At 42.7% G+C, this 26280-nt stretch overlaps 1 protein-coding gene and 2 long non-coding RNA genes across 3 annotated transcripts; 1 reads left to right on the top strand and 2 right to left on the bottom strand.

The window, feature by feature from the left end:
* Positions 1–1081: 1081 nt before the first annotated feature.
* Positions 1082–11633, bottom strand: LOC139179996 (uncharacterized). Its single transcript, XR_011564311.1, has 2 exons — positions 11451–11633; positions 1082–2778 (listed from the first exon to the last, which is right to left on the bottom strand). It is a non-coding gene; the product is annotated as an uncharacterized lncRNA (long non-coding RNA).
* Positions 10676–24505, top strand: NSMCE4A (NSE4 homolog A, SMC5-SMC6 complex component). Its single transcript, XM_019988665.2, has 11 exons — positions 10676–11055; positions 11808–11885; positions 14387–14517; positions 16642–16793; positions 18814–18913; positions 19661–19751; positions 20636–20730; positions 22305–22353; positions 23227–23312; positions 23403–23489; positions 24356–24505. Exons 1-10 carry the CDS (start codon positions 10764–10766, stop codon positions 23475–23477), a joined length of 1149 nt encoding a protein of 382 aa, XP_019844224.2. The 5' UTR covers positions 10676–10763; the 3' UTR covers positions 23478–23489; positions 24356–24505.
* LOC139179995 (uncharacterized) lies at positions 11856–14391 on the bottom strand. Its single transcript, XR_011564310.1, has 2 exons — positions 14004–14391; positions 11856–13454 (listed from the first exon to the last, which is right to left on the bottom strand). It is a non-coding gene; the product is annotated as an uncharacterized lncRNA (long non-coding RNA).
* Positions 24506–26280: the final 1775 nt, after the last annotated feature.

Raw genomic sequence — 26280 nt, 5'->3', positions numbered from 1 at the left:
GGCCTGCAACTTTGTCCTATTCAACATTGTATCTCCAATGCCTAGAGCACTACCTGGAATGTTTGTTGAGCAGCTATTGAATCAGAATCCCTCTCAAGCAGACAACAAAGCAATGCCTTTACGTTTCTGATTAAAAAAACAAACACCATTTTCAACTCAAAATTCTATGTCAGTCATATCATCCACCAAATCGAAAGACAGATTAGAGACATTTTTCAGACTCATAAAATTTTCCCCTTTACCATTCTTCTAAGAAAGTGCCTCCACAAAATCAGAGCATAAATTAAGAAAGGTTTTAAACGTGGAATCCAGAAAACAATGGATTTAACAGAAGGAAGCAGGAATGGGAAGCCCCACAAGGACAATTGTGCACAAGGCTGGAACTGCAGCTCCTTCAAATTGAAGTGGGAAGATAGAGGGCACTGGGACAGAAATCTCCAGATTAAAGGAGAATTCCAGTAGAATAGCTGAATTGAACAAAAAAATTGGGAAAAGATGACAAAATATTTCTTCAAATAGTGCAATCAAAGCAATCATAAACTGTAGGAGAAATATAAAGTATAAGAAAAAAATGTAACCAGTAATCATATTGATCACTAGCTCCTTGCTAAACAATACTCACAGAAATCCAATAAAACATTGTCATTTTCAGATTTGGAAATCAATCTAGGAAGAAGCACAAATGGTTCACTTAACAATCGCAGTGCCACCCCTCTGCCAGGGACAATCTGTGTGTCATCTGCCACCAGTGATAATGTCCTCAGTGTCAGCCAGGTGGCAAGTGGTCTGGCTCCGAAATTCCACTTCCCCTTCTGAGTATTTATGAAAATAAAACAAAAACACTAAGCTGAAAAGATGTATGCACCTCTATGTTCATTGCAGCGTTATTTACAGTAGCCAAGATATGCAAACAACCTAAGATCAATAGATGAATGAATTAGAAAGAAAATTCTGGTATGCACTTACAATGGAATATTATTCAGTCATTAACAAAGAATGAAATCATGCCATTTGTGATGACATGGATAGAGTTCAAGGGTATTCAGCTAAACAAGTCAGAGAGAGGGAAACAAATACCATATGATTTTTCTTCTATGTGGAATTTAATACATATACATACATATACACCTATGTAACATCAAGCTCATAGATACAGAGAAAAGTGGTTTCCAGAGGGGAGGGTGTGGATGGAAGAAATCAGTGAATTGCTTTTTTCATTTAATTAAATTGAATTATTTAAAGTTTTTTTTTTAGGATTTATGTATTGATTTTATTTTTTGGCTACAGTAGGTCTTTGTTGTGGAGAAGGCAATGGCACCCCACTCCAGCACTCTTGCCTGGAAAATCCCATGGAAGGAGGAGCCTGGTAGGCTGCAGTCCATGGGGTCGCTAAGAGTCGGACACGACTGAGCGACTTCCCTTTCACTTTTCACTTTCATGCATTGGAGAAGGAAATGGCAACCCACTCCAGTATTCTTGCCTGGAGAATCCCAGGGACGGGGGAGCCTGGTGGGTGGAGTCTATGGGGTTGCACAGAGTCGGACACGACTGAAGGGACTTGGCAGCAGCAGCAGGGCTTTGTTGCTGCATGTGGGCTTTCTCTGGTTGTGGTGAGCAGGGGCTATGCTTCGTTGCAGTGTGTGGACTTCTCGTTGCCGTGGGTTCTCTTGTTGCAGAGCACGGACTCGAGGCACTCAGGCTTCAGTAGTTGCAGTGCATGGACTCAGTAGTTGTGGCTCAAAGAATTAGTTGTTCAGCGGCATGTGGGATCTTCATGGACTGGGGATGGAACCGGTGTCCCTTGCATGGCAAGGTGGATTTTTAACCACTGAACCACCAGGGAAGACCCTGAACTGAATTTTTAAAGAAAAAAAATCTCTACAAATTCCTAACCCAAATTCAGTGGAACTAGAGACTAATTTCAAAGAATGACAAAAGCAAACAAACAAAAGCCAATGTAAAAAATTTTATAACACCCCCGGACAGGGGAGCCTGGTGGGCTGCCGTCTGTGGCATCACAGAGAGTCGGACACGACTGAAGTGACTTAGCAGCAGCAGGATCATCAAAGAATTCACGCTTTTGAACTCTGGTGTTAGATAAGACTCTTGAGAGTCCCTTGAACAGCAAGAAGATCCAACCAGTCCATCCTAAAGGAAACCAGTCTTGAATATTCATTGGAAGCTGAAACTCCAATACTCTGGCCACCTGATGCAAAGAACTGACTCACTGGAAAAAACCCTGATGCTAGCAAAGATTGAAGGTGGGAGGAGAAGGAGACAACAGAGGATGAGATGGTTGGATGGCATCACTGACTCGATGGACATGAGTTTGGGTAAACTCCAGGAGCTGGTGACGGACAGGGAGGCCTGGCGTGCTGCAGTCCATGGGATCACAAAGGGTTGGACATGACTGAGCAACTGAACTGAAGTGAGGATCCTTATCATTAATCCTACTGAGGTATAGGAAAACTAAAGGTCAGGGAGGTGAGGTAGCTTCCAGAGTCCCATAGTTTATAAGTGTACGAGCAGAAATCTGAAACTTCCTCTCTGAGGGTTGCCCAGGTGGCATTAGTGGTAAAGAATCTGTCTGCCAGTGCAGGAGACGTAAGAGATGTGGGTTCAATCCCTGGTCAGGAAGATCCCCTGGAGAAGGGCATGGCCACCCACTCCAGTACTCTTGCCTAGAGAATCCCATGGACTAAGGAGCCTGGAGGGCTACAGTCCATGGGGTCACAGAGTTGAACATGACTGAAGCGACTAAGCACACAGGATCCTTAGCTGAAAAAAAGGAAAAATACAAATTAAAATTGATGCCTATTTCTTAAAAAATGAAATGAAAGTACTAGCTCTCAAGTTTAAGGTATATAGTGGAAAACTAACACTATGAATGAATTTATTTTAAAATAAAGAAGGAACACAAAATGAGGAAGACTAAAAGTAAATAAATAAATGTACTCAAGGTATTATGAAAGAAGAGCTAAATTAACCTTCGGACATTAGAAAGTAGGAGTGCTATGAAGATAAAAGCAGAAATTAACTAAATTTTAAATTAAATAAACAGGGAGAGGACATATGTATACCTATGGCTGATTCATGTTGATATTTGGCAGAAACCAACATAATTCTGCAAAGCAATTATCCTTCCATTAAAAAATAAATAAATTCAAAATAAAAAATAATACATTTTAGGGACTTCTCTGGTGGCCCAGTGGCCTAGACACCACGTTCCCAACGCAGGGGGCCCAGATTTGATTGCTGGTCAGGGAACTAGATTCCACATGCCGAAACTAAGACTTGGTGCAGCCAAATCAATATTTTAAAAAATAAAAATAAATTTTATAAAATTTATTTTAATCTAAATTTGAATTTAAAATAAATTTAAAAACAAATAATGGTAATTAAAACCTAGTTACAAACAATATTTACAATGAATAGAGAAAGTCTAAAAATTTAGATTAAGAAAAGAATAATATGTGTTAACTAACATGATTCACTTTTTACGGTTTTTCTACTTTGTAGATTTTAATTTTTCTTTATTGCCTTTGATCCATTTTCATGAAGCTTCCATGAGTATTTGAAAGATGTGCATTCTTATGCATGCAAAGTTCTATACATCAAATCAAGTTGCAAACTGTCCACTTTGCACACAGAGTGGTCAATAAATAATAATAAAGAAAAACAAAGCTGCTCTATTTTGAAGCCATTTATAATATGCATTGGGCTTCCCAGGTGGCACTAGTGGTAAAGAGCTCGCCTGCCAATGCTTGAGTTTGATCCCTGGGTTGTGAAGATCCCCTGGAGAAGGCATGGCAGCCCACTCCAGTATTCCTGCCTGGGAAATCCCATGGACAGAGGAGTCTTGCAGGATACAGTCCATGGGGTCGCAGAGAGTCAGACACGAAGAGACCTATCATGCACGCATGCATGACATGCCTTAGATCAGCTTTCCTAAGCTAGGTTCCAACCAGTATTAAGCGTAAATTATCCACCCCTGTTAGTCCCTTAATCACCTCCCATGTTTATTTTTCCTTCCTGCCTTTTTTCCCTTCATATTTCCCACCAGGGCACTCCTTAAGTAACACAAAACTAACAAGAACAAAAATACTTAAGCTAAAATATATGTATTTCTTAGCTTGTGCTAAGAACTTTAGATAGGATAATACTGACTGATTTTAATATTTTATAATAACTCTCTGATGCCAAATTATTGTCCTCATTTTAGAGGTAAGGGCAGTAAGTCAACACAGTTAAGTAATGTGCCTAAATTAGTAAGAAATTAGCTCAAGTCTATTTTACAATGAAGCCTGGTTAACCATTATGCCTACAGTCTCATCTGTTTCATTTGGCCAAGAGAGGATATCTCTCCTGTGATATCTGATAGCTTTGCCCAGAAGGAAAGAGTGTGCTGTTTTTCCATGGTCAGAGAAGTATATCAGCTAAAGAGAGAGAGAGAGAGAGAGAGAGAGAGAGAGAGAGTGTGTGTGTTTGTGCATGAGGCTATGTGTGTGTGTGTTAAAACTGGAGATCCAGAATATCAACCTAAGTGAGCATTCCCAAAGAGTGCTAGAATGTAATGAAAATTTCATCCCCTTTGCAATATTTTCAATATTAACTTCAACCACTAATTTCAATGTTCAGAGCTTTGCTAAACTGCATTACTCTCTATATCTTAAAATACATTGAGAGAGTAGTATTGAAACATGTACATTACCATGTGTAAAACAGCCAGTGGGAATTTGCTGTATGATGTAGGGAATCCAAAGCTGGTGCTCTGTGACAACCCAGAGGGGTGGGATGGGGAGGGAGATGACAGGGCAGTTTAAGAGGGAGGGGACATATGTATACCTATGGCTGATTCATGTTAATGTATGGCAGAAACTGTCACAATATTGTAAAGTAATTATTCTCCAACTAAAATTAAATAAATACACTGAGTATCAGGTTTCGTATGTATTTTTAAAAGAGTGCTGTGTATAAAAATAAGAGGGCAATAGACCAGAAAGGAGTAGACATATATCATGTTTCTGATGTGAGATAAATACAATGAGAATTTCTGTGTACGAAGAAACAATTATATTTAGGCAAATGTTAGCATTCTTTTACACAACTGAGAAGACCAATATTAATATGTAAACCAAATAAGTTTTCTGTGCCAAAAAATTTTTGAAAACTATCTCAATTATGTTTTGAGATTAGGATATTTAAAAGTTAGCAAATATTACTCATGAAATCAATAATTAAAAATGAAAATAACAGCAATTTTGTAACATTATTAACATCCTTATTATGAGGCAAAATAGCATAGCTAAGGCTGATTTTAAAAAAAGAAAAATATGATAAGAATATTGAGAGGAGAAGGAGGGCATAAATGAAATGTTCACAATAGATCATATTCCTGGGATTTCCCTGGGGGTCCAGTGGTTTAGACTCAGGGCTTCCAATGCAGGCGCTGGTTTGATCTCTGGTTGGGGAACTAAGATCCCACATGCCTTACATGCTGCCAAAAAAAAAAAAAAAGTAGCAGTAACCAACTCTTGGATGAACAAGTGACTGTGACACAACAGGGGCCCCTTTGCACGCTTGAAAAATGCCAAGATAGCATTCACGACAGTGAAAAAGTAAGAGTAGCCGAGTGTCCATTAGCTGATGAATGGATAGACCAAATGTGGTCAGTCCACACAGTGGACTATCATCCAGCCAGAAAAAGTACTGACGTACGCTACGACATGGACATATCTTGAAGGCATCATGCTAAATGAAGGTAGCCACATACAAAAAGACAACATAGGACTGTCTGATTCCCCTCATATGAAATGTCCAGGGAAAAATGACAAATCTGGAGGGACAGAAAATGGGTCCCTGGTTGCCAGTGGCTGGGGGAGGCTTGGGGGTAGTAGGGGAGAGTCTGCTGATAGGCATGGGGTTTTTTCCTCAGGTGATGAAAATGTTCTAAAATAATTGTGGTGATATTTGCAAAACTCTGTAAATATAATAAAAAAAAACACTGAATGATACACTGTAAAAGAATGGATTTTACGATATGTGAATGATACCTTTTTTTAAATTTTTTTAATTAAATTCAATTTTATTGTATTGGCTCGTGAATTATATCTTGATGAGAAGAAAAATCTTACTATAGTGCTCCGAGGTGAGCACTACATATTGAAATGGTTCTGCTCTACCAAATCATCTGGTTCAGGGGTTGGTCCATGAGCAGCATCATAGGCATTGCCTGAGGGTGAGAAATGGACAATGAGAGGCTTCTCCCAGGCCTACGGAAATCACAGTCTGCACCTTAACAAGGCCCCTTCCCCGGTAATTCATATGCACATTCAAATTCAAGACACCATGATCCAAAACATTAATGAGGTCTTAAGAGTCCAGCATTGAGTGACAAGGATATAGAAGAAGTCATCATACTAACACACTTGATTTCAAAGGCATGAGATTAGAAAAAAATGTTAGAACAAATTTTAATTTAGAAAAAGAATTGTTTAATTTGTTGGCCTTTATTTCTTTACAAGTTTCTCTTTTCTTTTATAAGCAATAATTTGCTTAAAAAAAAAAAACCTATCCTTTTTATTTATTTGTAGGATCTTAGTTCCCCAACCAGGGATTGAACCTATGCCCTTGGCAGTGAAAGCTCAGAGTCCTAACCACTGGACCACCAGAGAACTTCCTATAAGCTCTATAATGTTAAAAAAAGAAAGAAAAGAAATCGGGGGTGGGGGAAGTTTTGAAGAATGGTGTGAAGTCCAGGGCTTAAGCATGCTATAAAAGGTCCTTGAGCTAATATCATTTGTGGTTGTTTTTGTCAGCTAGAAATCACTTCAAGTGTAGAACTTTCTCTGACCAGCTGTTGTTCTAAGTGCTGTTGACTAGCATGGCTCTGGACTCTTTTCTAAAAAACACAGGGCGATGCTTGTGGGGTGCGGAGGTTAACAGACAACCATATTTAGACCTTGAGACCCTTAAACCCCTATATCCTTGAAAATGCTGATTTGCACTTTTTGATTGCTAATTTGTACTTATTGTTCCACGGTACAGATTGAAAATTAACATTTTAAAGTTTAATTTCTCTTCTGAAATGATACAATTAACATATCACTGAAGCAGTACAGATTTAATAACCTATTTCTCTTCTTATTTCTACTCCAGGTAAGCAGTATTAATAGTATACCATCAACCCTCAGATCAGAGGTTTCTGCATTCACGGATTCAATCAACCAAGGATAAAAAATATTTTGGAAAAATTTTTTCTCTGGAAAGTTTTAAAAGGTAAAATTTGAATTTGCCATGCACTGGCAACACCCAGGTAACACTTACATTGTATTTAAAGCTATTTATATAGTATTTACACACTTCATTGAATTATCTTGTACTTTTGTAGAAAATCAGTTGACCATGCATGTATGACAGGCTTCCCAGGTGGCTCAGTGGTAAAGAACATACCTGCCAATGCAGGAGATGCAAGAGACTCGGCTTCACTCCCCTGGGTAAGGAAATCCCCTGGAGGAGGAAATGGCAACCTGCTCCAATATTCTTGCCTGGGAAATCCCAAGGACAGAGGAGCCTGGCAGGCTACAGTCTATGGGGTTGCAAAGAGTTGGACATGACTGAACATGCACACACATGCACACGTAGCTGTATGGGTTGATTTCTGGACTTTAAATTCTATTCTACTGATCTTTATGTCTATCTTCATGACAACATCACAGTCTTAGATACTATAGCTTTGTAGTAAGTTTTGGAATTAAGCATGCGTCCTTCCAACTTGGTCTTTCTTTTTCAAGGTTATTTTGGCTATTCTGGGTCCCACGCATTTCCACATGAATTTTAGGATCAGTTTCATATCTGCCTCCTGGTGAGACCCTGGAAGGCAAAGGCATGTCTTGGACTCATCTTCATGACCTGCTTGGTTTGTTGCATGTGTGGCCCATTAGTACACATCAAAAGCTGTTGAACTCAATGAAATACTACAGGGATTTTTGTCTTGAGTATAGAGGGAATTTCCACTTGGAAATAATGCTAGGTATTCATTTCAGTTCCAATGCACTGAGCTGCAAGTAGCAACTACAAAACAATTAACAATGGCCTAAACCACAGGATGGAGAAGGCGATGGCACCCCACTCCAGTACTCTTGCCTGGAAAATCCCATGGACGGAGGAGCCTGGTGGGCTGCAGTCCATGGGGTCTCGAAGAGTTGGACACGACTGAGTGACTTCACTTTCGCTTTTCACTTTCATGCATTGGAGAAGGCAATGGCACCTTACTCCAGTGTTCTTGCCTGGAGAATCCCAGGGATGCGGGCGCCTGGTGGGCTGCCGTCTATGGGGTCGCACAGAGTCGGACTCGACTGAAGCGACTTAGCAAACCACAGGATATTTGTGGCTTACAGGGGGCTTCCCTGGTGGCTTAGAGTGTAAAGAATCTGCCTGAGATGCTGGAGATCCGGGTTCAATCCCTAGGTGAGGAAGATCCCTTGGAGAAGGAAATGGCAACCCTCTCCAGTATTCTTGCCTGGAGAATTCCATGGACAGAGGAGCCTGGTGGGCTACAGTCCACAGGGTTCCAAAGAGTCAGACACGACTGAGCATCTAACATTTTGACTTAACAAGGAGTCTGGAGGTAGGCAGACTCCCAGACACTCAGCAATTCCGTCACGTCTATGTCCATCCTTGCCCTCCAGTGTTCCCAGTATTCTGGTCTTTTCTCATGCTTGTCCTCTCGTCAGTAGTAGATAGATGGTTGCCATCATGCCAGACTCCATTTCCTCATGCCAGCATCACAAAGAAGAGCGAGGATGGCGATAAAGACTTTCTTTTCTGCAGGCTTTGTGAGTGATCCAAATGTGAATCTGCCTCCCATATCACTGTCCAGAACAGAATCACGTCCTATCCCTAGCCCGATCTTCAGGGAACGGGGATGATATTACCATGATTCACTTCAGGGCATGCTGCTGCTGCTGCTGCTGCTAAGTCACTTCAGTAGTGTCTGACTCTGTGCGACCCCATAGACGGCAGCCCACCAGGCTCCCCCGTCCCTGGGATTCTCCAGGCAAGAATACTGGAATGGGTTGCCATTTCCTTCTCCAATGCGTGAAAGTGAAAAGTGAAAGTGAAGTCGCTCAGTTGTGTCCGACCCTCAGCGACCCCATGGACTGCAGCCTACCAGGCTCCTCCATCCATGGGATTTTCCAGGCAAGAGTACTGGAGTGGGGTGCCATTGCCTTCTCCGACTTCAGGGCATACCCTTCCTGAAATCCAGGTTAAGCAGGAATGAGGTGTGATATACGCTGCAGAGAATAGTGCTTATCTCAAACAGTACATCTGATTCACGACATGGTATTTTTGTAGACTTGGGTAGTAACTCAACTGACATTGTTCCTTTGAAAAAAATGGGTTCTCAGCACCAAAAAGAACTCTTGAGAAACATTTGCAATACAATCCAAAATACATGGGAGATTCATATACTTATCTTTAAAACTATATTAATATAATTTCATCATTTTTAGACCCATTTAAAAGTATTTTAGAATCTTTCAGCTTGAGGACCAAATATGAACATAAACTGTGGAGGTGTAGATATTTTAAAACGATGGTTAACAGAGTTTACTCCAAGAAAATCAAGGAACCTTGTCAATTTTCTGTTTGTTCAGTTGTTCTGTCCTCAAAAAAGGTGGGATTGGGACTTCCCTGGTGGTCCAGTGGTTACGAATTCATCTGCTAATGCAGGGGACACAGGTTCCATCCCTGGTCTGGGAGGATCCCACATAGCACAGGGCAACTAAACCCCTATGCACAACTGAGCCCAGAAATCTATAACCTATGCTCCCAACAAGAGAAGCCAAGGCAATGAGAAGACCAAGAACCACGACTAGCAATAAGCCCCCCACTGGTGGCAACTAGAGAAAGCCTGCCCACCCAGCAACAAGGACCCAATGCAGTCAAAAATAAACTCAGACGGTAAAGAATCTGCCTGCAATGCAGGAAATGAGGGTTAGGAAGATCCCCTGGAGAAGGGAATGTCAACCCACTCCAGTATTCTTGCCTGGAGAATTCCATGGACAGAGGAGCCTCGTAGGCTCCTGGAGTCCATGGGGTCCCAAACAGTTGGACAGGACTGAGTGACTAACACTTCTTCACTTCAAAAAAAAAAAAAAAGTGGAGGGGGGATTACCAGCTATTCATAAACTCCATTGGGTCCCGGCCATAATGGCTCAAGGAACTAAGGTCACAGATAGTGAGTGGCAGAATCTCATCTCGTCTCCATATCCAGCGCGCATCCTGCTTAACTGCAGGAGCCTTGATCAACAAACACGGTCTGCGTGTCCATGACCTGGCAATGTCCCAGATATTTCTGTCTGGAGCTTGGAATGAATTTCCACCTGGAAGAATGCTAAATATTTGTTTTAAGGGTGTGGCTGGGTCCGGGAGAGCCAGGGAGACCCCGGGGAAGGTGAAAGTCTAATGGGGTGGGCACGGAGGACCAGACGACGAAGATTCTAAGCACCTAAAGTGGTATCCAAAGTCAGGGGCGCGCAAGGTCAGGGGCCTGAGCCGCCCGGTGCCCGCCTGGCGGCGCTGTAACCACTGCGCCCCCGGCCTCGGCCCCTGCCGCCGGCCTCCAGCCACAGGCGTCGCTGTGCGCTCGCTCCGGCAAGGGAGCCGCGTTCCGCGGAGAGCAGGAGCTCAGTTGTGCAGGGCTTTCAGTTTCTGGCGCGAACTTCCGCCGTTCCAAAGTTGCAAGGAGGCTTGGCGCGATGTCCGGGGACAGCAGCGGCCGCCGGCCCGAGGGCCGGGGCCGGGGCCGCGACCCGCACCGGGATCGCACCCGCTCCCGCTCCCGCTCGCGGTCCCCGCTGTCGCCCGGCTCCCGCCGCGGCGCCGCGCCCGAGCGCAGGGAGGCCCCAGAGCGCCCGGGCTTGGAGGATACCGAACCGTCGGATTCCGGGGACGAGATGATAGACCCAGCGAGCTTGGAGGAGGAGACCGACCCCAGCCTCTGCCGCCAGATCCGCCATCAGTACCGCGCGCTTATCAACTCGGTCCAACGTAAGGCAGGGGCGCGAGGCGGGAACCTCGCGCAGGCCCTGCGCGGCCCGGCTGGTTCGTGCAGCCCGGGACCAGCCCCGCGCCGCCCGGCCGCGCCCGGGTTCGGGGTTTTCGAGGCGCTCGCGCATCTGTCGTGCGGATCGCAATGCACGACCTTGGCGGGGGCGCGCGAGTCCCCTGGGGCGGGGGGGGACCGCCCGAGTCCCCCAGCGCGGGGAACCGCCCGAGTCCCCCAGGCGGGGGAACCGCCCGAGGCCGGGCGCGGTCTGGAAGCGGGGGAGAGGAGGCACTAGGAGCCGGGGCGCATTTTCTTACATCCAGCGATTTTCCGCCGGCAGTCGCCCGCCCGCGGTAGCTGCCAGAAATGCAAATTCTCCAGCGCACCCTGGACCTACCTATTCTGACTCTGGGTGGCCCGGTTCTGCAAGATGTGGCTTGCAGAGTTGGAGAACCCTTCTGTTAAGAGCGCTCCTCAGAGGCTGCAGAAGGCGTGGAAGCCCATGGGTGAAGGTTAGGGGCAACCAAGTGGGTCCCCTTTCCAAGTTCATTCTGCTAAAGGGGTAGTCATCTTTTCTGTTGTCAGGCCGTTTTGGTTAAAGAAATACAGCTTGAAAATAACTCCACCGGGGAGCGGGGGTGGGGTTGGGGGTGGGGGCTGGGACTTGGCTCTCCAGCTGCAGCTGGTTACTCTGTCAATGACTTGTTAGCCTATGATGAGCACCTTTCCCAAAGCTTCTATTTTTTTAAAATAGAAAACCGGGAGGATATATTGAATGCCAGCGACAAGTTAACAGAGGTCCTTGAAGAGGCCAACACTCTCTTTAATGGAGGTAATTCATTATTTTATGAAAGGAAGCTTTCTGTGATCATATATTTTAGGGTAATTTTAATTAGTTTTGCCTGAGAACCGAATGCTTGACACCAAACAACCCCCATTTATAAGAGTGCTTTACTAGGTTTGGAACCTTTTCCCCTGTAGCACCATTACTGTGGTTGTGCATTATCAGGCCCTAAGCCCTGCTTCCCTGGTGGATCAGAGGTTTAAGCGTCTGCCCATAATGCGGGAGACCTGGGTTCGATCCCTGGGTCAGGGAAGATCCCCTGGAGAAGGAAATGGCAACCCACTCCAGTATTCTTGCCTGGAGAATCCCATGGACAGAGGAGCCTGGTGGGCTACAGTCCACGGGGTCGCAAAGAGTCGGACACGACTGAGCGACTTCACTTTCACTTTCAAAAGTACAAGCAGGTAGTAAGAGCTTTACATGAAATTTGGGGTGGGGGTGGGGAGCAGCAGCCAGTTTTAACAAGCGCCCCAGGTGATTCTGTTGCTTGTTCAAGTTTGAGAACTTCCTGTGTATTTTGTTTCTACTGTATTGACTGCTGAGAACTTTTATGTCTTATCTTTCTACTCTATTGACTACCCAGGATGCACTGGATGTATTAAAGAAAGAACTGAGCTGGTTTCTGACATCCTGTTTCTTTTCCTGCCTTCCTCCCGACCTCCCGTCCCTAAGCTCCTTGCTCTTGGTCCACCTAATATAACCCAGTGGGGATGGCCGTGTCTTCAGGTGGCCCTGTTGGTCTCCAGTGAGGGGAGGGACCTGAGAAAGAGAAGAATCTCAGCACTGAACTCTAGCATTGTAGGGGGTGAAGGGGGCTCTGAAATAAAAGCTTGGTTTGAATGAAAAGCAGCAGCAGTGTTAGTGCTAAGAGTGGTCTCTGTGTTTGAAGACAGGACAGGTCAGGCAGCCCCTGATGGTGTGGGCACTGGGTCACAGAGCCTGGGGACAAGTCCTCAGACTACTTTTCCCTCCTGGCCTTTCTCTAAATTCTATGGGAGCAGAAGAGGAGAGTGCAGACCCATGCAGGTGAAGAAGTCAACAGAGCTGGCCTCTGCCTGGACACCACCACTCCACATGTTCTCTGAGAACCAGAACATTTCTTTCTTTCCACCTGGTGCAACCCCTCCTCCACTCTCTCTAGCTTTTTCTTCTCTTCTGAGCTTGGAACCCCCTGCCCAGGCTATCTCTTCAGGGTTGCTCTTGACCCCTTGTCCCCTATTATTCACCCACCACTGAAAAGTTGTTGATTAACAGATCATTTCCTGCTTGGCCAATTCCACTATGCTAGCTGGGTCGCCTTTTTAAGACACAGTTACTCAACCGGGCCCTAGAAGACAGTCAGCCAACAAAGAATTCTGCATCCTCCATATATACAGATTGGATGTTCTGTAACTCTTCAGAGGCTTGAATCCATCGGTGGGAGATGGGCACTTTTCTCACAGCTTTCGTGGCAGTGATGGGCCGGCAGCGGGGAGGGGAGGTCTAGAACAGCCCAGGAACTGGTCCCTTGCTTTTGCCTCTTGTCTCTCAGTCATTGTCATGTTCACAGTAATTCTCCTGAAATAAAACCAGAGAGAAAATTGTGCATATGAATACAAAACTTGGAGTCAGTGCGTTCATCAGCCTGAGGAGTGTTTGGGCAATCAGAAATTCAAATGAAGTGGCCTTGAGGAGCAAGCCAGGGAGAGGCATTTGTGTGTTTGAACTCTGCCTGCCGGGTTTGTCTGTTGGCTGCGTTTTCAGTTCGCCGTTGCTGGTGTTCCGGGAGCACTATTCCACACTGCCTGTTCCCTTTCGGGGTCTGGTCTAACTGATTCCCTCAGTCCTGCTGTGTCTTTCTCTAATGAACCCTCCCCCCCATCTCCCTAGACCTCATCCTGTTTCCTGGCCCCGTTTCCTTCTTGTTTCTTTTTATTTAAATCCTTTCTTGTCTGTGGCTTATCTTAAATGTTGAAAGATGAACCTTTTTGGATCATCCTCCTTGGAGGTCATGGCCCTGCTGCCTGTAGGCTGTTCATTTGGTGGGACCTGTGCTGCCAGGCAGAGTTTGCATCTCCCACTACCTGCCCAGCACGGAACTTCACCTGACGCTCCTTGACAACTTACCTGTTACCGGTCTTGGCCACGCCCAAGCACAGTGCCTTACACACCGTGGGCATTCAGCTTGGCTTCCATCGTCAACACAGGTGTTAATAGTGCCTGGATGGGTTACTGGAGTCCGAGGGAACAGCCAGTGTTAGAGATGATGGAGGTTTTGTTAAACTTCGGTTAATGAAGAAATTTTTATTCAGTTCCCAGAAGCAGGAACAGTGTAGTAGAGAGAGCTGGCTTTTTAGGTGAGCTGAGCAGGGGAACCTGTTTTTACAGCGAGATGAGTGTGTTTGAGATTTTTTTTTTTTCTTTTGGTCCAATGGGAAATGGGGAGTAAGTGCAGTTGGAAGTTTTGGGAAAATGCCTGTGGATAAGCATGTTCCTTCTTTTTCGAACAGTGTCCCGAGCAAGAGAAGCAGTTCTGGATGCCCACTTTCTTGTTCTGGCTTCAGATTTGGGCAAAGAGAAGGCAAAGCAGCTGCGTTCTGACCTGAACTCGTTTGATATGTTACGATACGTGGAAACTCTAGTAAGTTCAAAGCTACAGAATCGTAATAAAAAATGTTTCATCTCACATAGTGTACAATTATCCACTTTGCTTATATCCATATCACATGGTCTTCACTTATTTACCCTTTTGTTTGGGCCTGAGATTCCTCCAGAGAGATCTTAACCAGATTAAACATATGACAATCGAACTACGTGGTGGAATCTAGATTGGAAGTTTAGAACAGTTTGAAAATCTCCTAGCCTTCTAAGACTCAGGGTGCTAGGTTTATTTCAAATGGCCATTTTTTGCCTCACTCACTTGTCAGTTCATGAGTTCATTCTCAGTGACCTGGGACCTTTGTCCTAGGCTGGGCAGAAGCCCACATGCAGGTAAAGTACAGCTGGACATGAGTTATGTCTGGTGGAGGGGCATGTTTTGATTTGTCTTTGAGAATATTCCAGAACCATACGCGTATGGTTGGGGTTCTGCTTTTGTTTTTTGTTGTTGTTTTATTCAACTGTCTTTGCCTCTTAGTGATTGGATGGTGGTTACCCGAAATTTTGAAACTTTTGCTTGATGAATTTTTTGCCCCCAAAAAGCACAATGAGATGAACTTTGTATTTTACTTTTTTTTTTCTTCATCTTGGTTTTACTTTGAGCCAACCTCTGTCTTAGCATTTCTGTTAGGACATTGACTTTCTGTTTGTTAAAAGGTTATTAAAATGATTTAGTACCATGAGATCCGAAAAGATAAATTATTTTGTAAAGGCATGAGGCAGATGAGGTTTTTGATGTTTTTAAAAAAATTTAACAACAAAAAAATTTAACTTAAATTTTAAACCTTAAATTTTTCTTTTTTTAAAACTTGAAGTGAAGTGCATTTTGGAAAATGCTCAATAAAGTTGACTATATATTGGGTAATCTTTTTAAAAATTACTTTTATTTATCAGGGTGAGCTTTGTACTTTAAATTCCGTAAGTCTTAAAGCGGTCCATGCAGACCCCCAATTTAATAGCTGTCTAGACTCTGGCGGGAGGATTTTTTCAAGTATTACACCAAATATAAGGACTATAGAGAAAAAATTGGTAGATTTGACCAGATAAAAACTGAAATGTCTTCCTCCCAGTGTGCAGTGGTAGAATGGTTGGCACGAGAATGGAACAGTGCTGACTGTGTCTCTGACTGGGTTCTGGCAGCCTCTCTTTTCTTCAAAGTTTAACTGCCTTTAAAGGGTTAAGCTCTCTGAGGGCTTTTTGATTACTGTTTATATATGGTATTGCTGTTTTAATTTGATAACTTCTAGGCATTTCATAATTTTATAATGTAATAAAAATGTACTTTCATAAAAGCAAATTTAATACACTTTCTGCAAGATAGCTTGAGATAAGAGAATTATTAGACTTCCGCCAACTCTTCCCAGGAAGTAACCTTTAAGATGAGTGAATCTCCCTTATGCTAGGTGCTGCTCCCTGGAAAACCTAATCTGCAAGCTAATCAGCGGTCTCCAGGAGGTTGGCTGGAAACGAAAATTGAAAGCCAGCTAAACTTCCATGTTCTATCTCAGAGTGTTTGCTTAGGGATGTGATTTTCTATTTTTATGCTAATTCAGTATTGCTGATAGTTATAAAAATGCGTTGTGTGAGATCAGGCCCAGCGAGCTAAGTTCTGGTTTGCCCGCCCCTCGGCCTGCAGGGGCTAGAGCAGGGTTTCTCAGCCTGGGCACTAAGTGCATTTTGGGCTGGTTGAGTCTTTGTTTCGTTGGCACCTGCTGTAGGATGCTGAGCACTATCCTGGCTTCTACCCACTAAATGCCCTCTATGGCATTTAGTAACACAGCCCTCCCTGCCATCCACCCAGTTGTGACGATCAAAAGTGTCTCTAGACAGAATGCCTGTGGGGGTTAAATTGCTCCAGTTGGGACCCGTTGGTCTGGATCATCTCACTTTCTCACCAAAAAGTCCTGAGTACCTTGAAGAATAGTTTCTGCCAAAAAGAAAGGTGCCTTTGAAAACAGGAAATTTGTAATAAGAAATTGAGCCAATATGTTAGGACACTGAAAACAGACTTTGCCTCTGGCCTTTTGTGTAGTGATAGAGATAATTGAGTGCCCTGAATGATTGCTCATGGCTTAACTGGGGTTTCTGTTTCCCTTCGTTTTTGTAGCTGACTCATATGGGTGTAAATCCGCTAGAAGCTGAAGAACTCATCCGTGATGAAGACAGTTCTGATTTGGAATTCATAGTCTATGACTCCTGGAAAATATCAGGCAAAACAGCAGAAAACACCTTTAATAAAACCCATACATTCCACTTTCTGTAAGATTATTTTGAAAATCTGACAGACCAGCCATTTGTAAACCTTAAATTGTATTTTATTGTAGGGACAACAATTATTTGGTATTGTAGAGGAGATAGTCATGATGCCATCGCTCGGAGACTTTCTAAAGTTTGATTTAAAAGCCCATAATATCTTGTGGATGGATCCTCATCCAGCTTAACTGGAGCAGGAAAGGCCGTGGGCTGGCACCTCCTTATCAGGGCACTCTGCTGGCACCTTTGCCTTCTAGCATGGGAGACTTTAGGTCTGTGACATAATGTCTGGCTTTATCATCTTTAAAAGTCCTTATTACGTAGGAGGATGATACCTCCTATGAAAGGTATCTTAAGAGTCTACCAATATACGTAAAGTGCCATTTATTATATATAATCCCTGTCAGATGATCGCTGTCCTGTATTTGAAGACTAGTTGAGTCACTGTCACATAAACTGCCCAGTTCCTCTTTTTTTGGATGCAGCTTTGATTTTGAAAAGCTTTTCTTTATACTCAAATGGAATTGGCTTCTGTCTTAATTTCCTAGTTCAGTCATATGAAGATGCTAAGAACAACCCTTACTGGTTCTTTTGTAAGACAGCCTTTAAAATAACCAGTAGATAATTTCTCCAGGGCAACCACTCAAGTGGTTTCTTCCTTAAGTGGTTAGCTTAGGGCATTTGTCTATCCTGAGTGCCTTTCTAAACCTCCTGAGATTGGTAGTGCTTCAGAAGGCTTTGGAGATGTAGATTTAATAAGTCTATGGTGCAGGGCCAGGCATCTGGGTTTTCTTCTTATTTTCCAAGGCATCTGTTTTTAACAAGACTTCCCTTAATTCAAGTGCCCAGAATCACTGTATATTACAGCAAAAAGATCAAATTTCTTTATTATAGGAAAAGTCTAAATCTTTTTTTTTTTTTGCTGTTGAATTAGGCTCCACCATAAATGCAGGATCTAAAGATAGCCTTTTGGGAATTCCCTGGTGGTCCAGTGGTTAGGACTCCAAGCTCTCACTGGCAAGGGTGTGGGTTCAATCCCTGGTCGGGGAACTAAGATTCCCCCAAGCCTCGAGGCATGTCCAAAAAAAATAGAAAGATAGCCTTGGGTTATATAACTTAAACCCGTTGTCATCATCTAGCCCAATTTGCGGCTAATGATTTACTTACAGCTTTGCAGCCTTGTACTTGCTGTTGCCTTGGCCTGCAGTGACCTTTCCCCCATGTTTTCTTTCCATCTGGTAAGGTTTGCTTGGGCTTCTCGGTTGACCCTAGTGGTAAAGAAGCCACCTGCTGATGCAGGAGATATAAGAGACTCGGGTTCCATCCCTGGGTCTGGAAGATACCCTGGAGGAGGGCACCACAACCCACTCCAGTATTCTTGCCTGGGGAATCCCATGGGCTACAAAGAGTAGACATGCCTGAAGCAGCTTAGCGCCCACATGATCTCTACTGTATGCTTTGATTCCCTCCAGTGTAGGGACCACAGGGGACTGCGTTCTCTGGGCCCTGGTTGTTTTCTGCCTGCTATGTCTGTTGCTGTAGGGTTTTGGGAGGTGGAGGGAGTCCAAAAGGGAAAGGAATCGCGTGGCCTCTGCCTTACCTGTTATCTCGTAAGACAGGTGTGTTCTGGAGTCCCAGGCAGTGGGGCTCTGCTCTGGCACCCCCAGACCAAAAAGCCCAGTGGGGCTATTCATCCCCGTCCCCCACACACGTTCGTCCTTCCCCTGATCTCTGAAGCTGGCTCTGCGAAACAGACAACAGGCTAGCTGGGAGGACCACAGAGGGCATATTGATTGACTTACTATTGAGAGTAAAATACAAAGGTATTGGGGAGGAACCTGGTTGAATTCTTTGAGAAACACAGAAGGAGCAGAAAGGCTGTCACAAACCCGACACAGTCTTGGTCCCATGTCACTCATACACCACTGATGCCTGGGCTGAATTTGAGGATGCTGTGGGAACTGCTTTCAGTTAGTAAAATTAGTTTGTTTTAAAAACAAAGACATGAAAGCATATTTTTCATTAGGTTGGGTTCAATACAAGGAGAGTGCCCTGTGCCAAAGCCACGAATTGAACGTCCAAGAAAAGTTCGTATGATAGAAGAGCAGCAGGCAATGCCTGCCCAGGTTTGTTTGTTCAAATGTTGCTTTTTTAAAACGCTTAATTTAAAATAGCCATTAGTATCATATACCTGTAATTTGGCTGTCTTTTCTCAGGGTTTGGGTCTGGAGTCAGGCTCTGTCACTTAAAAAGTAACCATTTAATGTTTGAATCATTTTTGAGGTGTTTAGTCTTTAAACATTTTATTGGATGGGCCACTTGTCTTAGTTCTTAACCCATTTCTGTAGTATGGATTAGTTCTCCCAAAACAGGTTTCTTAACTTCGGCACTGCCGGCATTTGGGGCTGGATAATTCTTTGCTGTGAGAGGCTCTCCTGTGCATTGTAGGATGTTTAGCAGCATCCTTGGCCTCTTCCCAGTAGATGCTAACAGCCTCCTCTCATGTCCCCCCCTCCTGTCCCAAGTATGACAACCAAGTGTTAGAAAATATCTCATCGTGGGGGTGGGGGGCGGGGTGGCGCTGCAGAAAAATCACTCCCAGGTGAGAACCACTGCCCCTTTTATAATTTGCTATTTTACATTCAACCTGAAAATGATGGATTTGGTCATGTTACTCCTCTCAGATAATTCATATGAAAATGTTACTAAAGCTAGGAAAATCTTTTTTAACTATCAATTTTAAGACAGGAATAAAAACTGTTAGAAATCCTAAGTAAAAGATATTTAGAGGAGTTTGGCTGGGGAAGAGAGCAGAAAAGGTTAACAGGCAGGCAAGTAGGTCAGTCTGCTTGATAACAGCTTTATATTTTCAGTTAAAAAGAATGGAAGAGTCTCATCAAGAAGCAACAGAAAAAGAAGTGGAAAGAATCTTGGGATTGTTGCAAACATACTTTCAAGAAGATCGTAAGTACGATACCAAGCTCAAAATGGAGCAACCTGTATTTGTCAGTTAGGCCTGTGTCACTTGCAATGAGAAGCTATTTTTATTTAAAAGGCATATATGTAATGCTTGAATCATTTTGATTTTTCTTGACATGTCTTTTATGAGATTTCTCTAGAAATCCCATGAGAACATTCGTGAAGGAAATTCTCATTTTTATTTTTCAAAGACAGGATATTTTTTCTGTTACAAAATAATACATGCCAAAGACGTGAGAAAAGTAAAAAGCCAAGTACCCTGTTCTACCTGACCTCACTCCCTCGAGGTCGCCACTTACAAAATGTGATGTGTGTATTTTCAGACTTTCTCATGTCTATGTCAGTCATAATAAATATACAACTAAGTAGTTGGGATTTTTTGTTGTTGGTGATGGTGGTGTTTTGCTTTTTTCAAAGCAAAATAATATACACATTTTTCTGCAAGATGACTTGTCCATTTGGACATTTTCCCATATTGGTACATGCAGATCCTGCTTACTCTTTTCAATGATTCCCATTGGGTGACTGTATCATACATTTAACAAATCCTCTGTTAGTGGACAAGTTCTTTATAGCATTTTTCTCTTGTATAAACTGCTGGAGTGAAAAATCTGGGCACACCACTTTGTGCACGTGGGCTAATATTTCTGTAGGATGGCTTTTTAAAGGAGGATCGCCGGGGAAGTGGGCATGCAGATTTTTAATAGATATACCAGATTGTCCTCCAGTGGGGTTGTATTGATTTCCATCCCAAAACAGGATGAATGCCCACTTCCTTTCTTTGGTTAACACTAGAGAATATTAGTCTTAATTGATGAGCAAAAGTAATTTTTCCTCTGTTGAAGAATTTTTTCCTCTTTTGTCTTTAGCTGATACTCCGATGTCCTTCTTTGACTTTGTGGTTGATCCACATTCTTTCCCCCGGACAGTGGAAAACATCTTTCATGTTTCTTTTATTATAAGGGTAAGATTTAAGATTATTTCTCTGTTTTTCTTTGCTTTTAAAAGAGTAAATAATAACAGGTATAGATGAGAGGTGGCTAAGGAATTTGTACTGACCAGTATGTGTTTTAGACCCATTGTAGCAATGGCACCCCACTCCAGTACTCTTGCCTGGAAAATCCCATGGACAGAGGAGCCTGGTGGGTTGTAGTCCGTGGGTTCGCTGAAGGTCGGACACGACTGAGCGACTTCACTTTCACTTTTCACTTTCATGCATTGGAGAAGGAAATGGCAACCCACTCCAGTGTTCTTGCCTGGAGAATCCCAGGGACGGGGGAGCCTGGTGGGCTGCCATCTATGGGGTCGCACAGAGTCAGACACGACTGAAGCGACTTAGCAGCAGCAGCAGAACACTGACGAGTCACAGGCCAAAGAAACTAGCTAAAAAATTAAGTGCTTGCTTTTACATTTTAGACATTTTTGGAGCTTACAGATTAGGTAACTATGTGATATACATGTTAAATTTCCCAAATTTGTTAGTTGTTATGTAAGAAAATACCCTTGTTTTCAAGAAATATATGCCGAAGTTGTAGGGAAAAGGGCTTCCCAGGTGGCACAGTGGTAAAGAATTTGCCAGCCAGTTCAGGAGATGCAAGAGATGCAGATTTGATCCCTGGTTTGGAAGATCCCCTGGAGAAGGAAATGGCAAAGCACACCAGTATTCTTGCCTGGAGAATTCTATGGGCAGAGAAGCCAGTCCATGGGGTTGCAAAGAGTCGGACTCGACCGAGTGACTGTACTTTCACTTTCAGAGAGAGAAAGCAGTAATATAAATATGGCAAAACACGAACAGTTGGTGACCCTGGGGAAAGAATGTATGGGAGGTCTTTGCAGTAGTCTTGTAACTCTTAAGTCTGAAGTAATTTCAAAACAGATGGTTCAGGAGAAAAAAAAAGGAAAAATTCTCAGAAGTGTACCTTAAGAATTTTCTCTAGGCTGTCTTCAGTCTTATGTCCAGTTGCAATCCTGGACTTCTAAGATTAATTCGATTTTAACAAAATAGAATCTTGTGTTGACAAAAGTGGGTTTTTTTTGGACAAAAGTGTTTTTTCAGAAATGATAACTAAAGCATATTCGGTCAACGGTCAGTGATAGTATTACGCATCATAAAATGTGTTGTATTCAGGAACTCCCTGACAGTCCAAAGGTTAGGACTCCTCGCTCTCACTGCTGAGGGCCTGGGTTCAGTCCCTGGTGGGGGACCTAAAATCCCACCAGCTGCATGGCTCAGCCAAAAAATAATCATAATAATAAAATGTGGAGTACTCAAAAAGTATGAATCAGTCAAAGAGCCAAGATGGTTGTAGTTTTATTTAAGAGATCTTGGGGATGAGGTTGTGCCTGGGTAAGCAAGCTGATTAGAACCTGAAAGATACCCCATGTAGAGGGAGATGTTAGAGAAGGCTTGTCTGTATACACTCCACACTATTGTTATGGTATATTTTGATTGTCTAAGGTTTAGAATTTTCTCACTGAGTAATTTTTTCATCCAATGCCTGAAGGTTTTGAATCTAAATTTCAGTCTTTGTGTTACAGGATGGTTTTGCAAGAATAAGACTTGACCGAGACCGACTGCCAGTAATAGGTAAATGATTCTATGTCCAGAAAAGTTAGTTTTAAAGAAAATGTATTTGTTACTAGAGGGTGTGAAATGTATTTTATTAAATGTAAATTGAGTTTTTATTTTAGGCGACAAACTTTTACAATGTCTTCCTCAACTAACTGAAAATACTGAAAACTTGATCATAGTTTAAAACTGATGGATTCAGTTCTGTCATTGATTCAATATTTACTGCTGTGAAGAATAACAAGAAATGATGTAGTTTCCCTTCAATTTTAATTTAGAAAGTCTGTAATTACAGTTATTTTTGTAGTTTCCTTCTATTTTATCCCTAATGTCAGCTCTTCCTCTCCAGAATCTTTTTTTTTTTCTTTCTTATGTTTTTGCCTCTTATATACAAGTTTCATTTAAATATCTCTCACAGTTAGAAGATTGATGTCAAAAAAGAACATTGCTATACAATTTACAAATGTCAGTAAATATTAAAGAGCATGGTTAATACAGAGAGAATCTTAATTTTGTTGAACGATTCACATTCTCCCTTACTCTTTGCCTTCTAAGGCCTACTGTACAGAATGAAGTGTTTTCATTGCATTTACCAGTTCCTTTAAAAAGTTCTTACTTTCACACTGGACACACTAGACCTTAGCTCTCTGTTTGGTTCATAGATATGCCGAGTTTTTCAAATGATTGGAATGTGTTATTTTACCATATGTATTTTTTTTTAATGGAAGCAAGCGGGGTTACTTTCTATTGTAATAATACAACACTAATGCATGAATTCCTAATAAGGATATAATATTCTAAGCATCTGCTTGGTACAGGTGTCTTTCCTATTATTCATTGGTTTCTGTTCAGATTACCTCTTCTGATTTGAAAACTTTGCCTCTCAAACAGAGCCTGTTAATATTAATGAAGAAAGTGGAGGAAACACTCAAATTAGGAATCAAGCAATTATAGCTTTGAGTTATCGAGACTGGGAGGTAAAGCCCTGCATGTTACCCCAGGCAATTTTTTTCCAAGAATTCCTTTGCTGTAAACTCAGTGCCCACATGCTGTCTGTTCTCTACCAGGAGATTGTGAGGACCTTTGAGATCTCAGAGCCTGTGATTACTTCAAGTCAGAGCCAGCAGAGGCTAAGTGCTTGACACCAGCTGAAGGTAACATTTCCCATGGGACAGCTGCATGTATTTATCATAGTTTCTGTCTCACTTTTTCATCTTCTGGTGAAATTTGGATTTTGCTTCCCTCTAGTGCCCCATTCTTAAAATTGTGTGTAACTGGTGAGAAGGGCAGAACACGACCCATTGGTTGCAAGTTCCCACCTTTGGATTGATTACTTTGGTCATCTTAAGATGTGCAGTTGAAAGAGAGCAGAGATTGTTCTTGGTTTGGCATTCTCCCCACCCCCACAATAAATGGATAAATGAGATAATGGAATATTGAATCCTCCCATCAGTTTTGTTCACTGTCCCATTAGCTTTGCTTACTTTATGCAGACAAAGTAGAAAAGGAAAATTAAAGTAGAACTATCTTGGAATGATGTTGGTAACAGGCATTTCTGAAACCTGTGTTTTGCTTATGAAATAATTCTCCATTTTTATAAAGGAGATGGGAAAGGGAATCTTAGAAATGACCTGGTATTCTGTACTGCACACAGCTGTGGGTAGGGATCAGGAGATGGGATCCTGTTGGCTCTGCCCCTTTAAAATGTCAGGCAAGTCAGTCTTACTCTGCTTGGTTTTCCTTCTCTATAAATTTGTAAAGTGGGGTTCTGAGTTAAAGTTAAAATTAGCTTTTCAGTACTTAGTGTAAACTCTTAATATATGGTTCAATTATTTGAGCTTTTGTTCCAAGGTAATTGAAGGAAAGAGGAGAACTGACATTAGATCTATACTGTGGGTTTACTTGGGCCCTCCTCCCTGAGGAGGAGCTGGTTGGTAGATTTCCTTTATGCATCTTAAATGAACTTTTGATTTACCATTTATAAACTGTTAACCAGCTATTTCCCTCCTTTGTTTTTTAGGACTCAAGTGGATGCTTCCCTCCTTTGTTTTTTAGGACTCAAGTGGGTGCTGAAATCCAAAAAGGAAAGCAGCATGTATTGTATATATTGTATGATCAAACATTTTTAAAGACAGATTGTTTTTAATAAAATGTAGCTTTTGATAGTTAAGGAATTTGTCATGTTTGTCTTGGATTAAAGGAAATTCATTGCCATATGCACAAATAATTGCAGTTATTCTGTATTTTCTGTTCTTGGGAGAGTTTCTGCTTTATCTAGCCCTATCCCATTGAAAGTTTTAGTTAGGTTGTTAATGGCTTAAAGATCATTATGGTTCTCTGTGCATCTTTTTTAGCTGTAAAGTTAGCCAGTCAGGTCAACACTTATTAGGTTGTACCATATGAAATTGTTTTCATAGGTAAGATACAGTCAAATATCAGCAATTTTATGTGCTTCAGCCTGTGATTTACACACAAGGAACTGTTCAATCCTCTTTCAAGCCAAGCCAGACGACTTTTTGGGGCAACGCCAACCCTGGATTCATCTTAACAGTAGTCCTCTCTGCACCTGAGGGCTGCTGACTACCACAGAGAAAAGCTGTGCAGCTTCGGGTCAAGTGATGCTGCTCCCAGGGGTGCTGGGCCGTCAGGTCCGTCCTTGATGTTCTTTCTGAGTCCTAGTTGGTTCCTCTTCCCGCCCTTCTCCACCCGTCCTTTCTCACTCCTTCCCTCTTATGTCAGAGGTAGAGTTGTCTCATCTGCAGAGGCTTTGGTCTCCTGTGTCCCCATCCCCGGTCTCTGCTGTGAGTCATCCCTTCTCCAGACCCAGCACTTGCCCTTCAACCCTGTTTATCTCTCGTCTTCTAAAAATTACTGTGACCCTTCTCAAGTTACCTCCTTTTAAAGTAACAATCACTTGCTATCTCCTCATGAGTGCTCCCACCATGCTGTGGGGCACCTCCTTTCCCACCATCCTAAAGGCTCACTGCTGGTGACGCTTCCAAAATTGTTAAATCCAGTGGATAAATACTAGGCATTTGACACTTGAAAACTTTACTTTCTGAAAACTGTACTTCCTTTTACTTGGTCCTCTCCCTGGTTCCCCTTCCACCAGTTTAGGAATCTCATGATTTGTAGTTCATCTGTATCCTGAACATTCCCCCAAGTTTCTTGAACTAAACTTCTCTGAAAAGCCACAGATGCACATAACCAGTGGCTTGCTGGACAGCACGTGGGCCTGTTTTAAACATATGTGTAAAACAGCTCCCAAAGCAAAGGAGAAAAGGAAAGATATATGCATCTGAATGCAGAGTTCCAAAGAATAGCAAGGAGAGATAGAAAGCCTTCCTCAGCAATCAATGCTAAGAAATGGAGGAAAAAATAGAATGGGAAAAACTAGAGATCTCTTCAAGAAAATTAGATATCAAGGGAACATTTCATGCAAAGATGGGCTCATTAAAGGACAGAAATGGTATGGACCTAACAGAAGCAGAAGATATTAAGAAGAGGTGGCAAGAATACACAGAACTGTCCAAAAAAGATGACCCAGATAATCATGATGGTGTGATCACTCACCTAGAGCCAGACATCCTGGAATGTGAAGTCAAGTGGGCCTTAGGAAGCATCACTACAAACAAAGCTAGTGGAGGTGATGGAATTCCAGTTGAGCTATTTCAAATCCTGAAAGATGATGCTGTGAAAGTGCTGCACTCAATATGCCAGCAAATTTGGAAAACTCAGCAGTGGCCACAAGCCTGGAAAAGGTCACTTTTCATTCCAATTCCAAAGAAAGACAATGCCAAAGAATGCTCAAACTACAGCACAATTGCACTCATCTCACACTCTAGCAAAGAAATGCTCAAAATTCTCCAAGCCAGGCTTCAGCAATACGTGAACCATGAACTTCCAGATGTTCAAGCTGGTTTTAGAAAAGGCAGAGATCAAATT

This window comes from Bos indicus, chromosome 26 (genome assembly GCF_029378745.1).
Source record: "Bos indicus isolate NIAB-ARS_2022 breed Sahiwal x Tharparkar chromosome 26, NIAB-ARS_B.indTharparkar_mat_pri_1.0, whole genome shotgun sequence".
In the NCBI taxonomy this organism is placed as follows: domain Eukaryota; kingdom Metazoa; phylum Chordata; class Mammalia; order Artiodactyla; family Bovidae; genus Bos; species Bos indicus.
This window is presented reverse-complemented; position numbering and strand designations above follow the sequence as displayed.

What these genes read in the sequence shown, in the direction of transcription:
- NSMCE4A (XM_019988665.2), top strand. Translation starts at nt 10,764, where the DNA reads ATGTCCGGGGACAGCAGCGGCCGCCGGCCCGAGGGCCGGGGCCGGGGC. An exon ending in TACGATACGTGGAAACTCTA is followed by an intron (nt 14,518 to 16,641) that starts GTAAGTTCAAAG and finishes TCGTTTTTGTAG; the next exon opens with CTGACTCATATGGGTGTAAA. An exon ending in AGCAGGCAATGCCTGCCCAG is followed by an intron (nt 18,914 to 19,660) that starts GTTTGTTTGTTC and finishes TTATATTTTCAG; the next exon opens with TTAAAAAGAATGGAAGAGTC.